Source organism: Nerophis ophidion, linkage group LG18, assembly GCF_033978795.1.
Source record: "Nerophis ophidion isolate RoL-2023_Sa linkage group LG18, RoL_Noph_v1.0, whole genome shotgun sequence".
Lineage (NCBI taxonomy): Eukaryota > Metazoa > Chordata > Actinopteri > Syngnathiformes > Syngnathidae > Nerophis > Nerophis ophidion.
Window position 1 is genome coordinate 30,861,721 of NC_084628.1, and position 16,217 is coordinate 30,877,937.

General features: G+C 45.7%; 1 protein-coding gene across 1 annotated transcript in view; it reads right to left on the reverse strand.

Moving 5' to 3' along the window:
• Positions 1 to 4,349: 4,349 nt before the first annotated feature.
• LOC133537109 (progesterone receptor-like) overlaps positions 4,350 to 16,217 on the reverse strand; it is a 47,329-nt gene continuing 35,461 nt past the window's right edge. Inside the window, exons 7-8 of the mRNA XM_061877974.1 lie at positions 8,058 to 8,215; positions 4,350 to 7,991 (exon numbers count right to left, since the gene is read on the reverse strand). Coding sequence (XP_061733958.1) covers positions 7,836 to 7,991; positions 8,058 to 8,215 — 314 coding nt within the window. The 3' untranslated portion in view covers positions 4,350 to 7,835. The remainder of the gene's footprint in view (positions 7,992 to 8,057; positions 8,216 to 16,217) is intronic.

The window sequence follows — 16,217 nt, forward strand, 5'->3', positions numbered from 1 at the left end:
TGATGTTTGGTGCATGAATGAAAATGTGAAGTGTATAAATGTTAATGATTTGTGCATGAATGGTAATGTTTTGTGTCATGTCTGGTGTATACATTTTCACGTTTGGTGTATAAATGTAAATGTTTGGTATGTTAATGTTTGGTTTATAAATGCAAATGTTTGGTGCATGAATGTTAATGTTTAGTGTCTAAATGTTAATGTTTGGTTTACAAATGTAAATGTTTGGTGTATTAATGTACGTTTTTGCTTTATAAATGTAAATGTTTGGTATATTTATGTAAATTGTGTATTCATGTAAATGTTTAGTCTATGAATGTTAATGTTTGGTTCATAATTGTAAATGTTTAGTGCATGAATGTTAATGTATAAATGTAAATGTTTGGTGTATTAATGTAAATGTGTGGAGTATTAATATAAATGTTCGATGTATTAATGGAAATGTTTGGTGTATGAATGTTAATGTTTGCTCTATAAATGTAATGTTTGGTGCATGAATGCTAATGTATAAATGTTAATGTTTGGTTTAGGAATATTAATGTTTGGTGTATGGATGTTAATGTTTGTTGTATGGATGTAAATGTTTGGTGTATTAAAGTAAATAGTTGGTGTATAAATGTTAATGTTTGGTGCATGAATGTTAATGTATAAATGTAAAAGTTTAGTTTAGAAATATTAATGTTTGTGTATAAATGATTGGTTTATAAATGTAAATGTTTGGTGTATAAATGTTAATATTTTTTATAAACGTAAATGTTAAGTGTATTAACGTAAATGTTTGGTTTATAAATGTACATGCTTGGTGTATAAATGTTAATGTTTTGTGTATAAATGTAAATGTTTGGTGTATTGATATCAATGTTTGGTGTATGAATGTCAATGTTTGCTCTATGAATGTGAATTGTATGTACATGAATGTTAATGTATGAATGTTTTGGTTTGAGAATATTATTTGATGTATTAAAGTAAATGTTTGGTTAATAAATGTAAATATTTGGTGTATAAAGGTTAATGTTTGGTTTATTAATGTAAATGTTTGGTATATTCATGTAAATGTTTGGTGTGTGAATGTTAATGTTTGGTGTATTTATGTCAATTTTTGGTTTATAAATGAAAAGGTTTAGTCTCAGAATAATATTGTTTGTCTATAAATGTAAATGTTTATTGCATTAATGTAAATGTTAGGTGTGTGAAGGTAAATTTTTGGTTTATAAATGTAAATGTTTGGTGTATAAATGTAAATTTTTGGTGTATTAATTTACATTTTTGGTTAATAAATGTTAATGGTTGTATTGATGTAAATGTTAGGTTTATAAATACAAATGTATGGTTTATAAATGTAAGTATTTGGTGTATAAATGTAAGTTTGGTGTATGAATGTTAATGTTTGGTGAATAAATGTAAATATTTGGTGAATAAATGTAAATATTTGGTGTATAAATGTAAATGTTTGCTGATAAATGTAAATGTTTGGCGTATGACCGGGGCTCCCTTCTCGAGCCAGGCCCAGAGGTGGGGAACGATGGCTAGTACCTGGTGGCCAGGCCTGTCCCCATAGGGCCCGGCCGGGCACAGCCCGAAGAGGCGACATGGGTCCCCCCTCCAATGGGCTCACCACTCAAGGGAGGGGCCATAGAGGTCGGATACAATGTGAGCTGGGCGGCAGTCGAAGACAGGGCACTTAGCGATCCGATCCTCGGCTACATGAGCTAGCTCTTGGGACGTGGAACGTGACCTCGTTGGGGCGGAAGGAGCCTAAGCGAGTGCCCGAGGTGGAGAAGTTACAGCTCTCTCGAGAGGGGCTGGACTCTCTTTCACTCTGGCATTGTCAGCAGAGAGAGGCAACGGGCTGGGGTAGCTTCCCACCCCTTCGGGTGGGGAAGACGAGTCCTGACTGTTGTTTGCGCTTACGCGCCAAACGGCAGCTCAGAGTACCCACCCTTTTTGGATTCACTCGAAGGAGTACTGGATAGTTCTCCCCCGGGTGATTCCTTCGTTCTACTGGGGCACTTCAACGCTCATGTTGGCCACAACAGTGAAACCTATAGAGGCGTGATTGGGAAGAATGGCCGCCTGGATCTGAACCCGAGTGTTGTTTTGTTATTGGACTTTTGTGCTTGTCACAGATTGTCTATAACAAACACCATGTTCAAACATAAGGGTGTCCAGATGTGCAGTTCCATGATCGACTTTGTAGTTGTGTCATCGGATTTGTGATCTCATGTTTTGGACACCCGGGTGAAGAGAGGGGCGGCGCTTTCTACCGATCACCATCTGGTGGTAGGTTGGCTGCGATGGTTGGGGAGGATGCCGGACAGACCTGGCAGGCCCATACGCATTGTGAGGGTCTGCTGGGAATGCCAGGAAGAGTCTTCTAACGGAGACAGTTTCAATTCCCGCCTCCGGAAGAACTTTGAACGTGTCACAAGGGAGGTGCTGGACATTGAGTCCGAGTGGACGATGTTCCATACCTCTATTCCCAAGGCAGCCGATTGGAGCTGTGGCCGCAAGGATGTTGGTGCCTGTTGTGGCGGTAATCCTAAAACCCGCTGGTGCACACCAGCGGTGAGGGATGCCGTCAAGCTGAAGAAAGAGACCTATCGGGTTCTTTTGGCTCATAGGACTCCGGAGGCAGTGGACAGGTACCGACAGGCCAAGCGGTGTGCGCTTCAGAGGTCGCAGAGGCAAAAACTCGGACATGGGAGTAGTTTGGGGAAGCCATGGAAAACAACTTCCAGACAGCTTCGAAGCAATTCTGAACCACCATCTGCCGCCTCAGGAAGGGGAAGCAGTGCAGTGTCAACACCGTGTATGGTGCGAATGGTGTTCTGCTGACCTCGACTGCGAATGTTGTAGATCGATGGAAGGAATACTTCGAAGACCTCCTCAATCCTACCAACACGTCTTCCTATGAGGAAACAGTGCCTGGGGAATCTGTGGTGGGCTCTCCTATTTCTGCGGCTAAGGTTGCTGAGGTAGTCAAAAAGCTCCTCGGTGGCAAGGCCCCGGGGGTGGATGAGATCGCCTGGAGTTCCTTAAGGCTCTGGATGCTGTGGGGCGGTTGACAAGACTCTGCAACATCGCGTTGACATCGGGGGCTCTATACTCTCAGCAGGGTCCTTGAGGGTGCATGGGAGTTTGCCCAACCAGTCTACATGTTTTTTTGTGTACTAGGAGAAGGCATTCGACCGTGGGGAGTGCTCAGAGAGTATGGGGTATCGGACTGTCTGATTGTGGCGGTCCGCTCCCTGTATGATCAGTGTCAGAGCTAGGTCTGCATTGCCAGCAGTAAGTTGGACCCATTTCCAGTGAGGGTTGGACTACGCCAAGGCTGCCCTTTGTCACCCATTCTGTTCATAGCTTTTATGGACAGAATTTCTAGGCGCAGTCAAGGCGTTGAGGGGTGCCGGTTTGGTGGCTGCAGGATTAGGTCTCTGCTTTTTGCAGATGATGCGGTCCTAATTGATTCATCTGGCCAAGATCTTCAGCTGTCACTGTAACGGTTCGCAGCCGAGTGTGAAGCGACTGGGATGAGAATCAGCACCTCCAAGTCCGAGTCCATGGTTCTCGCCTGAAAAACGGTGGAGTGCCATCTCCGTGTTGGGGGGGAGATCTGCCCCCAAGTGGAGGAGTTCAAGTACCTCGGAGTCTTGTCCACAAGTGAGGGAAGAGTGGATCATGAGATCGACATGCGGCTCGATGCGGCGTCTTCAGTAATGCGGACACTGTATCGATCCGTTGTGGTGAAGAAGGAGCTGAGCCGGAAAGCAAAGAGCTCTCAATTTACCGGTCGATCTGCTTTCCCATCTTCACCTATGGTCATGAGCTTTGGGTTATGACCGAAAAGACAAGATCACGGGTACAAGCGGCCAAAATGAGCTTAGAGATAGGGCGAAAAGCTCTGTCATCCGGGAGGAACTCAAAGTAAAGCCGCTGCTCCTCGACATTGAGAGGAGCCAGATTAAGTCATTTGGGCATCTGTTCAGAATGCCACCCGAACGACCTCCCTACGGAGGTGTTTCGGGCTCGTCCGACCGGTAGGAGGCCACGGAGAAGACCCAGGACACGTTCTCTCCCGGCTGGCCTGGGAACGCCTTGGGATCCCCCGGGAGGAGCTGGACGAAGCGGCTAGGGAGAGGGAAGTCTGGGCTTCCCTGCTTAGGCTGCTGCCCCCGCGACCCGGCCTCGGATATGCGGAAGAAGATGGATGGATGGATGGATGGTTTGGTGTACGAATGTTAATGTTTGGTGTATAAATGAAAATGTTTGGTGTATGAATGTTTGGTTTGTAAATGTAAATATTTGGCGTACAAATGTAAATGTTTGGTAAATGAATTTTTCAATGTCTGATATCATTTTCTAATAGAATTTTAATATTGCTAGCGGTTCACTTCTTTTTCAACTTGTAAGAGTTACAAGTGTTGAAAGGTACATTTGTAAGGTAAGTCACTTTGAAACAAGACGTTCCATCAATAAAGTAAGGCTGTTATTTTCCTCTGGATAGAGGTTAACTTTTTTACACTTGTATGAAAGTTCATGCCAAAACGTGCCTTACTTCTTTTTACCCTTTAATGTCCAAATGTAACATCCAACGTTGCATGTACAGTCAAATATGTTATGTTGGTGGCAGTTTGACCCTGGAACAGACAATTTTTGGACCCAATCCTACTCATTTCTTGCTAACCCTGCAATTTCTAAGCGACAGTTCAAATGTTTGCATCGTTTACGTTCACAAACAGAGTTGGACATCGTGTTGGACGCCATACCCTGTTGGACACCTTGTCATGTTGGACGCCATGTTGGACACCTTGTCATGTTGGACACCATGGTGGACCCAATACCATGTTGTATGCCATGTTGGACACCATACAATGTTGGACATCTTGTAATGATGGACGCCATGTTGGACCCAATACCATGTTGGACACCATGGTGGACCCAATACCATGTTGTATGCCACGTTGGACACCATACAATGTTGGACATCTTGTAATGATGGACGCCATGTTGGACCCAATACCATGTTGGACACCATACCATGTTGGACATCTTGTAATGATGGACGCCATGTTGGACCCAATAACATGTTGGACACCATGGTGGACCCAATACCATGTTGTATGCCACGTTGGACACCATACAATGTTGGACATCTTGTAATGATGGACGCCATGTTGGACCCAATACCATGTTGGACACCATACAATGTTGGACATCTTGTAATGATGGACACCATGGTGGATCCAATACCATGTTGGACACCATACCATGTTGGACATCTTGTAATGTTGGACGCCATGTTGGACCCGACACCATCTTGGACACCATACTATGTTGGATGTCTTGCAGACGGCAGGTTGGACACCATACCATGTTGGCCATCTTGTCATATTGGACACCATACCATGTTGGATGTCTTGCAGACGCCATGTTGGACACCATGGTGGATCCAATACCATGTTGGACACCATACCATGTTGGACATCTTGTAATGTTGGACGCCATGTTGGACCCGACACCATCTTGGACACCATACTATGTTGGATGTCTTGCAGACGGCAGGTTGGACACCATACCATGTTGGGCATCTTGTCATATTGGACACCATACCATGTTGGATGTCTTGCAGACGCCATGTTGGACACCATACTATGTTGAATGTCTTGCAGACGCCAGGTTGGACACCATACCATGTTGGACGCCATGTTGGACACCATACCATGTTAGGCATCTTGTCATATTGGACACCATACCATGTTGGATGTCTTGCAGACGCCAGGTTGGACATCGTGTTGGACACCATACCATGTTGGATGTCTTGTGGACGGCATGTTGTACTCCATACCATGTTGGACATCTTGTCATGTTGAACACCTGTTTGGACGCCATACCATGTTGAATGTGTTGTGGGCGCCATGTTGGATACCATGTTGAATGCCATGTGGGACACCATACCATGTTGGATGTCTTGTGGACGCCATGTTGGACACCATACCATGTTGGACACCATACCATGTTGGATGTCTTGTGGACACCATACCATGTTGGATGTCTTGTGGGCGCCATGTTGGACACCATACCATGTTGGATGTCTTGTGGACGCCATGTTGGACACCATACCATGTTGGATGTCTTGTGGACGCCATGTTGGACACCATACCATGTTGGATGTCTTGTGGACGCCATGTTGGACACCATACCATGTTGGATGTCTTGTGGACGCCATGTTGGACACCATACCATGTTGGACACCATACCATGTTGGATGTCTTGTGGACACCATACCATGTTGGATGTCTTGTGGACGCCATGTTGGACATCGTGTTGGACGCCATACCATGTTGGATGTCTTGTGGACACCATACCATGTTGGATGTCTTGTGGGCGCCATGTTGGACACCATACCATGTTGGATATCTTGTGGACGCCATGTTGGACATCGTGTTGGATGCCATACCATGTTGGATGTCTTGTGGGCGCCATGTTGGACACCATACCATGTTGGATGTCTTGTGGACGCCATGTTGGACACTGTACCATGTTGGAAGTGTTGTGGACGCCATGTTGGAAATCTTGTGGACGTCATGTTGTACACCATACCAAATTGGACATCTTGTCATGTTGAACACCATGTTGGATGTCTTGTGGACGCCATGTTGGACATCGTGTTGGACGCCATACCATGTTGGATGTCTTGTGGACGCCATGTTAGACACCATACCATGTTGGGTGTCTTGTGGACGCCATGTTGGACATCGTGTAGGACGCCATACCATGTTGGATGTCTTGTGGACGCCATGTTGGACGCCATACCATGTCGGATGTCTTGTGGACACCATGTTGGACACTTTACCATGTTGGAAGTCTTCTGGATGGCACGTTGGAAATCTTGTGGACGCCATGTTGTACGCCATACCATGTTGGACATCTTGTCATGTTGAACCCCATGTTGGACACCATACCATGTTGGATGCCATGTTGTACACCATACCATGTTGGACGTCATGATGGACACCATACCATGTTGGATGTCTTGTGGACGCCATGTTGTATACCATGTTGGATGCAATGTGGAACACCATACCATGTTAGATGTCTTGTGGACGCCATGTTGGACACCATACCATGTTGGACGTCATGTTGGACACCATACCATGTTTGATGAGTAAGGAGGGTGTGGTCACTTGGGGTGGAAGAGGAAGGAGGGTATGGTCACTTGAAAGGAGTAAGGAGGGTATGGTCACTCGGGGTGGAAGAGAAAGGAGGGTCTGGTCACTTGGGGGGAGTAAGGAGGGTATGGTGACTTGGAGTAGAAGAGTACGGAGGGTATGGTCACTTGGCATTGAAGAAGAAGGAGGGTATGGTCACTTGGAAGGGAAGAGTAGGGACGAGATGGTCACTTGAGGGGTGTGAGGAGGGTATGGTCACTTGGGGTGGTAAGAGGAAGGAGGGTATTGTCACTTAGGGGGGAGTAAGAGGGGTGTGGTCACTTAGGGTGTAAGAGGAAGGAGGGTATGGTCACATGAGGTGGAACAGTAAGGAGGGTATGGTCACTTGGGGTGGAATAGTAAGGAGGGTATAGTCACTTGGGGTGGAATAGTAAGGAGGGTATGGTCACTTGGGGTGGAATAGTAAGGAGGGTATGGTCACTTGGGGTGGAACAGTAAGGAGGGTATGGTCACTTGGGGTGGAACAGTAAGGAGGGTATGGTCACTTGGGGTGGAATAGTAAGGAGGGTATGGTCACTTGGGGTGGAACAGTAAGGAGGGTATGGTCACTTGGGGTGGAATAGTAAGGAGGGTATGGTCACATGGGGTGGAAGATGAAAGAGAGCGTGGTCACTTGGGGTGGAAGAGCAGCGGGCGCACCATCCCTGCCAGCACCTTCGGAAGCTGCGAGGCGATCACCTCAGTCATCATCTCTGGGAACTCCACCTTCATGGCATCAGCCTGAATGAAGGTGCTCAGACAGAACAGGTTGACCTTTTTCACTATCTGTCAGGAGAGAAAGGAGGGTTACCCTTCATGCCTTGTGTTGGAGGTGCGGGATTGGGGGATTACATCGTGCATGGCGTCCATCAGCTTGGTGAGGTGGTAGAAGCGCTGAGAGCTGGCAACCACGCTCTTCTCCTTCACGTGGACTGCTTTGCTCAGCTCACGGATGTAATTCTGACGCATCTCCTCAAACGCCGGCTGACTCTTGAGGCCCTCCAGAGGCACTAAGAACACAGGAAATACTTCCTTATATGGGCACCAGGACATCAGGAAACATTTCTTTTTAGATAGGCACTGAGACCACAGGAAACACTTCCTTAAATGGGCAGCTGGACATCAGGAAACACTTCCTTATAGATGGGCACTGACAAAACAGGAAACACTTCCATAAATAGGCACCAGGACAATAGGAAACACTTCCTTAGAGATGGGCATTGAGACCACAGGAAACACTTCCTTAAATGGGCAACAGGACAACAGGAAACCCTTCCTTAAATGGGCACCAGGACATCAGGAAACACTTCCTTATAGATGGGCACTGACAAAACAGGAAACACTTCCATAAATAGGCACCAGGACAATAGGAAACACTTCCTTAGAGATGGGAATTGAGACCACAGGAAACACTTCCTTAAATGGGCAACAGGACAACAGGAAACACTTCCTTAAATGGGCACCAGGACAACAGGAAACATTTCCTTAGAGATGGGCATTGAGTCCACAAGAAACACTTCCTTAAATGGGCACTAGGACATCAGGAAACACTTCCTTATAGATGGGCACTGACAAAACAGGAAACACTTCCATAAATAGGCACCAGGACAACAGGAAACACTTCCTTAGAGTTGGGCATTGAGACCACAAGAAAGACTTCCTTAAATGGGCAGCTGGACATCAGGAAACACTTCCTTAGAGATGGGCATTGAGACCACAGGAAACACTTCCTTAAATGGGCAACAGGACAACAGGAAACACTTCCTTAAATGGGCACCAGGACAACAGGAAACATTTCCTTAGAGATGGGCATTGAGGCCACAAGAAACACTTCCTTAAATGGGCACCAGGACATCAGGAAACACTTCCTTAGAGATGGGCACTGACAAAACAGGAAACACTTCCATAAATAGGCACCAGGACAACAGGAAACACTTCCTTAGAGTTGGGCATTGAGACCACAAGAAAGACTTCCTTAAATGGGCAGCTGGACATCAGGAAACACTTCCTCATAGATGGGCACTGACACCACAGGAAACACTTCCATAAATAGGCACCAGGACAACAGGAAACACTTCCTTAGAGATGGGCATTGAGACCACAGTAAAACACTTCCTTAAATGGGCAGCTGGACATCAGGAAACACTTCCTTATAGATGGGCACTGAGACCACAAGAAACACTTCCTTAAATGGGCAACAGGACAACAGGACACATTTCCTTAGAGTTGGGCATTGAGACCACAGGAAACACTTCCTTAAATGGGAACCAGGACAACAGGAAACACTTCCTTATAGATGGGCATTGAGGCTACAGGAAACACTTCCTTAAATGGGCATCAGGACTGCAGGAAACCCTTTCTTATAGATGGTCACTGAGACCACGGGAAACACCTCCTTAAGTGGGCACCAGGACAACAGGAAACACTTCCTTATAGAATGGCACTGAGACCACAGGAAACACTTCCTTAATTGGGCACCAGGCCAACAGGAAACACTTCCTTATAGATGGGCACTGAGACCACAGGAAACACTTCCTAAAACGGGCACCGGGCCAACAGGAAACACTTCCTTATAGATGGGCACTGAGACCCAAGGGAAGATTTCCATAAATGGCCATGGACAGCAGGAAACACTTTCTTATACAGTTGTGGTCATAAGTTGTAGAGAAGATAATGTCATGGCTGTTTTCAGTTTCCATCAATGTCTACAACTCTTATTTTGTTGTTGTTAGAGTGATTGGTGCACACCCTGCTCTACAGTAGCGTGGTGTTCCTGGGATTAAAGGCCTAACCATTTTTCCTCCAAACATATTGCTGGGTATTGTGGCCAAAGAGCTCAATTTTTGTTTTATCTGACCACAGAACTTTCCTCCAGAAGGTTCTACCTTTGTCGATGTGATGTCAGATGAAACAAAAATTGAGCTGTATGGCCACAATACTCAGCAATATTTTTGTAAGAGAAAAAGTGAGGCCATTAATCCCAGGAACACCATATCTACCGTCAGAATTAAGGTTTCCCAAAGTCCTGACTTAAACGTGTGGACAATGCTGAAGAAACAAGTCCATGTCAGAAAACCAACAAATTTAGCTTAACTGCACCGATTTTGTTAAGACGAGTGGACAAAAATTCAGGCAGAAGCTTGCCAGAAGCTTGTGGATGGCTACCAAAAGCGCCTTATTGGAGTGAAACTTGCCAAGGGACATGTAAGCAAATATTAACATTGCTGTATGTATACTTTTAACCCAGAAAATTTGGTCACATTTTCAGTAGACCCATAATAAATTCATAAAAGAACCAAACTTCATGAATGTTTTTTGTGACCAACAAGTATGTGCTCCAATCACTCTATCACAAAACAATAAGAGTTGTAGAAATGATTGGAAACTCAAGACAGCCATGACATTATGTTCTTTACAAGTGTATGTAAACGTTTTACCACAACACTGAGACCACAGGAAGAACTTCCTTACATGGGCACCGGTACAGCAGGAAACACTTCCTTATATATGGGAACCAGGACAGCAGGAAACACTTCATTATATTTGGGCACTGAGACCACAGGACACACACCATTACACGGGCATCAGGACAGAAATAAATACTTCCTTATATGGGCATAGAGACCACAAGAACACTTTTATATGGGCACAGAGACCTCAGGAAACACTTCACTATATAGACACCAAGACCGGGACAGCAGGAAACTTTTTTTACATGGGCACCGGGAAAGCAGGAAACAGTTCCTTACATGAGCATCGAGACAGCAAAAAACACTTCTTTACATGGGCATCGGGAAAGCAGGAAACATTTTCTTTATGAGCACTGGAAAAGTTGGAAACACTTCCCTAGATGGGCATCAGGAAAGTAAAAAACATTTCCTTATATGAGCACGGGGAAAGCCGGAAACACTTCCTTACATGGGCATCGGGAAAGCAGAAAACACTTCCCTACATGGGCACAGGGAAAGCAGGAAACACTTCCTTACATGGGCACAAAGACAGTAGGAAACCCTTTCTTACATGGGCATCAGAAAAGCAGGAAAAACTTCCTCATATGGGCACCGGGAAAGCAGGAAACACTTCCTTACATGGGCATCAGGAAAGCAGGACACACTTCCTTACATGAGCATCGGGAAAGCAGAAAACACTTCCCTACGTGGGCACAGGGAAAGTTGGAAACACTTCCTTACATGGGCATCAGAAAAGCAGGAAACACTTCCCCATATGGGCAACAGTAAAGTAGGAAACACTTCCCTACATGGGCATCGGGTAAGCAGGAAACATTTCCTTATATGAGCACAGACAGGGAGAGCAGGAAACACTTCCTTACATGGCACCGGGACAGCAGGAAACACTTCCTTACATGAGTACTGAGACAGCAGGAAACCCTTTATTTTATGGGCATCGGGAAAGCAGGAAACACTTCCTTACATGGGCATCGGGAAAGCAGGAAACACTTCCTTACATGGGCATCGGGAAAGCAGAAAACACTTCCCTACATGGGCACAGGGAAAGTTGGAAACACTTCCTTACATGGGCACAAAGACAGTAGGAAACCCTTACCTACATGGGCATCAGAAAAACAGGAAAAACTTCCTCATATGGGCACCGGGAAAGCAGGAAACACTTCCTTACATATGCATTGGGAAAGCAGAAAACACTTCCCTACATGGGCATCGGGAAAGCAGAAAACACTTCCCTACATGGGCACAGGGAAAGTTGGAAACACTTCCTTACATGGGCATCAGAAAAGCAGGAAACACTTCCTCATATGGGCACCGGTAAAGTAGGAAACACTTCCCTACATGGGCATCGGGAAAGCAGGAAACATTTCCTTATATAAGCACAGGGAAAGCAGGAAACACTTCCTTACATGGCACCGGGACAGCAGGAAACACTTCCTCACATGAGTACCGAGACAGCAGGAAACCCTTCATTTTATGGGCATCGGGAAAGCAGGAAACACTTCCTTACATGGGCATCAGGAAAGCAGGAAACACTTCCTTACCTGGGCATCGGGAAAGCAGAAAACACTTCCCTACATGGGCACAGGGAAAGTTGGAAACACTTCCTTACATGGACACAAAGACAGTAGGAAACACTTACTTACATGGGCATCAGAAAGGCAGGAAACACTTCCTCATATGGTCACCGGGAAATCGGGAAACACTTCCTTACATGGGCACAAAGACAGTAGGAAACACTTACTTACATGGGCATCAGAAAGGTAGGAAACACTTCCTCATATGGTCACCGGGAAATCGGGAAACACTTCCTTACATGGGCATCGGAAAAGCAGGAAACACGTCCTTACATGGGCATCGGGAAAGCAGGACACACTTCCTTATAAAAGCACCAGGAAAGCAGGAAACACTTCCTTGTACAGGTACCGGGACAGCAGGAAAGACGTCCTTACATGAGTACGAAGACAGCAGGAAATACTTCCTTATATGGGCATCGGGAAAGCAGAAAACACTTCCTCATATGGGCACCGGGAAAGCAGGAAACACTTCCTTACATGGGCACAGAGACAGTAGGAAACACTTCCTTACATGGGCATCAAAAAAGCAGGAAAAATTTCCTCATATGGGCACCGGGAAAGCAGAAAACACTTCCTTACATGGGCTTTGGAATAGCAGGAAACACTTCCTCCCATGGGCATCGGGAAAGCAGGAAACATTTTCTTATATGAGCACTGGGAAAGTTGGAAACACTTCCCTACATGGGCATCGGGAAAGTAAAAAACATTTCCTTATATGAGCACAGAGAAAGCAGGAAACACTTCCTTACATGGGCATCGGGAAAGCAGAAAACATTTCCCTACATTGGCATCGAAAAAGCTGAAAACACTTCCCTACATGGGCACAGGGAAAGTTGGAAACAGTTCCTTACATGGGCACAAAGACAGTAGGAAACCCTTACTTACATGGTCATCAGAAAAGCAGGAAAAACTTCCTCATATGGGCACCGGGAAAGCAGGAAACACTTCCTTACGTGGGCATCAGGAAAGCAGGAAAAACTTCCTTACATGAGCATCGGGAAAGCAGAAAACACTTCCCTACATGGGCATCGGGAAAGCAGAAAACACTTCCCTACATGGGCATCGGGAAAGCAGAAAACACTTCCCTACATGGGCAACGGGAAAGCAGAAAACACTTCCCTACATGGGCACAGGGAAAGTTGGAAACACTTCCTTACATGGGCATCAGAAAAGCAGGAAACACTTCCTCATATGGGCAACAGTAAAGTAGGAAACACTTCCCTACATGGGCATCGGGAAAGCAGAAAACACTTCCCTACATGGGCAACGGGAAAGCAGAAAAAACTTCCCTACATGGCCACAGGGAAAGTTGGAAACACTTCCTTACATGGGCATCAGAAAAGCAGGAAACACTTCCTCATATGGGCAACAGTAAAGTAGGAAACACTTCCCTACGTGGGCATCGGGAAAGCAGGAAACATTTCCTTATATGAGTACAGGGAAAGCAGGAAACACTTCCTTACATGGCACCGGGACAGCAGGAAATACTTCCTTACATGAGTACCGAGACAGCAGGAAACCCTTCATTATATGGGCATCGGGAAAGCAGGAAACACTTCCTTACATGGGCATCAGGAAAGCAGGAAACACTTCCTTACATGGGCATCGGGAAAGCAGAAAACACTTCCCTACATGGGCACAGGGAAAGTTGGAAACACTTCCTTACATGGGCACAAAGACAGTAGGAAACCCTTACCTACATGGGCATCAGAAAAGCAGGAAAAACTTCCTCATATGGGCACCGGGAAAGCAGGAAACACTTCCCTACATGGGCATCAGGAAAGCAGGAAACACTTCCCTACATGGGCATCAGGAAAGCAGGAAACATTTCCTTAAATGAGCATCGGGAAAGCAGAAAACACTTCCCTACATGGGCATCGGGAAAGCAGAAAACACTTCCCTACATGGGCACAGGGAAACTTGGAAACACTTCCTTACATGGGCATCAGAAAAGCAGGAAGTACTTCCCTACATGGGCAACGGGAAAGCAGAAAACACTTCCTTACATGGGCTTCAGAAAAGCAGGAAACACTTCCTCATATGGGCAACAGTAAAGTAGGAAATACTTCCCTACATGGGCATCGGGAAAGCAGGAAACATTTCCTTATATGAGCACAGGGAAAGCAGGAAACACTTCCTTACATGGCACCGGGACAGCAGGAAATACTTCCTTACATGAGTACCGAGACAGCAGGAAACCCTTCATTATATGGGCATCGGGAAAGCAGGAAACACTTCCTTACATGGGCATCGGGAAAGCAGAAAACACTTCCCTACATGGGCACAGGGAAAGTTGGAAACACTTCCTTACATGGGCACAAAGACAGTAGGAAACCCTTACTTACATGGGCATCAGAAAAGCAGGAAAAACTTCCTCATATGGGCACCGGGAAAGCAGGAAACACTTCCCTACATGGACATCAGGAAAGCAGGAAACACTTCCTTACATGAGCATCGGGAAAGCAGAAAACACTTCCCTACATGGGCACAGGGAAAGTTGGAAACACTTCCTTACATGGGCATCAGAAAAGCAGGAAACACTTCCTCATATGGGCAACGGTAAAGTAGGAAACACTTCCCTACATGGGCATCGGGAAAGCAGGAAACATTTCCTTATATAAGCACAGGGAAAGCAGGAAACACTTCCTTACATGGCACCGGGACAGCAGGAAACACTTCCTTACATGAGTACCGAGACAGCAGGAAACCCTTCATTATATGGGCATCGGGAAAGCAGGAAACACTTCCTTACATGGGCATCAGGAAAGCAGGAAACACTTCCTTACATGGGCATCGGGAAAGCAGAAAACACTTCCCTACATGGGCACAGGGAAAGTTGGAAACACTTCCTTACATGGGCACAAATACAGTAGGAAACACTTACTTACATGGGCATCAGAAAGGCAGGAAACACTTCCTCATATGGTCACCGGGAAATCAGGAAACACTTCCTTACATGGGCATCGGGGAAGCAGGACACACTTCCTTATAAAAGCACCAGGAAAGCAGAAAACACTTCCTTACATGGGCATCGGAAAAGCAGGAAACACTTCCTTAAATAAGCACCAGGAAAGCAGGAAACACTTCCTTTTACGGGCACTGGGACAGCAGGAAACACTTCTTTACATGAACACAAAGACAGCAGGAAACGCCTCATTTAATGGGCACCAGGAAATGAGGAAACACTACCTCATATGAACACAAAGAATGCAGGAAGAACTTCCTTATATGAGCACTGGGAAAGCAGGAAGCAATTTCTTCCATGAGCATCAAGACAGCAGGAAACACTTCCTTTTATGAGAAGCGGGAAAGCAAGAAACACTTCCTCATATGAGCAACGGTAAAGTAGGAAATACTTCCTTACATGGGCATCAGGAAAGCAGGTCACACTTCCTTATATGAGCACCAAGAAAGCAGGAAACACTTCCTTCTACGGGCACCGGTACAGCAGGAAACACTTCCTTATTTATGTCCCTCCCAAAAGCAATAGTGTGCCATTGAAAGAACAATTTATCTTGTAAATCCATGATGTAAAAAGTGTGCTGGCTTGACTGGATACAATTCAACCGGACCAATGAACATCTTTAAAAATCAATAGGGATCTTGCTGTTAGATCATGGGTGTCAAACTCTGGCCTGCGGGCCAAATTTGGCCCTTTAGGCAATATCAAATTAACGTTAGAGCTGGCCCGCCAGAATTATACAGCGGCGGTGCCAACCCTCCCGATTTTCCCGGAAGACTCCAGAATTTCAGTGCCCCTCCCGAAATTCTCCCGATTTCCACCCGTACAAAAATATTGGGGGCGTGCCTTAATGGAACAGTCTTAACCGTCCCTTACAACCTGTCGTCACGTCCGCCTTTCCTCCTTACTAACAGCGTGCCTGCCCAGTCACATAATATATGTGGCTTTTACACACACGTAAGTGAATGCAAGGCATACTTGATCAACAGCCATACAGGTCACACTGAGG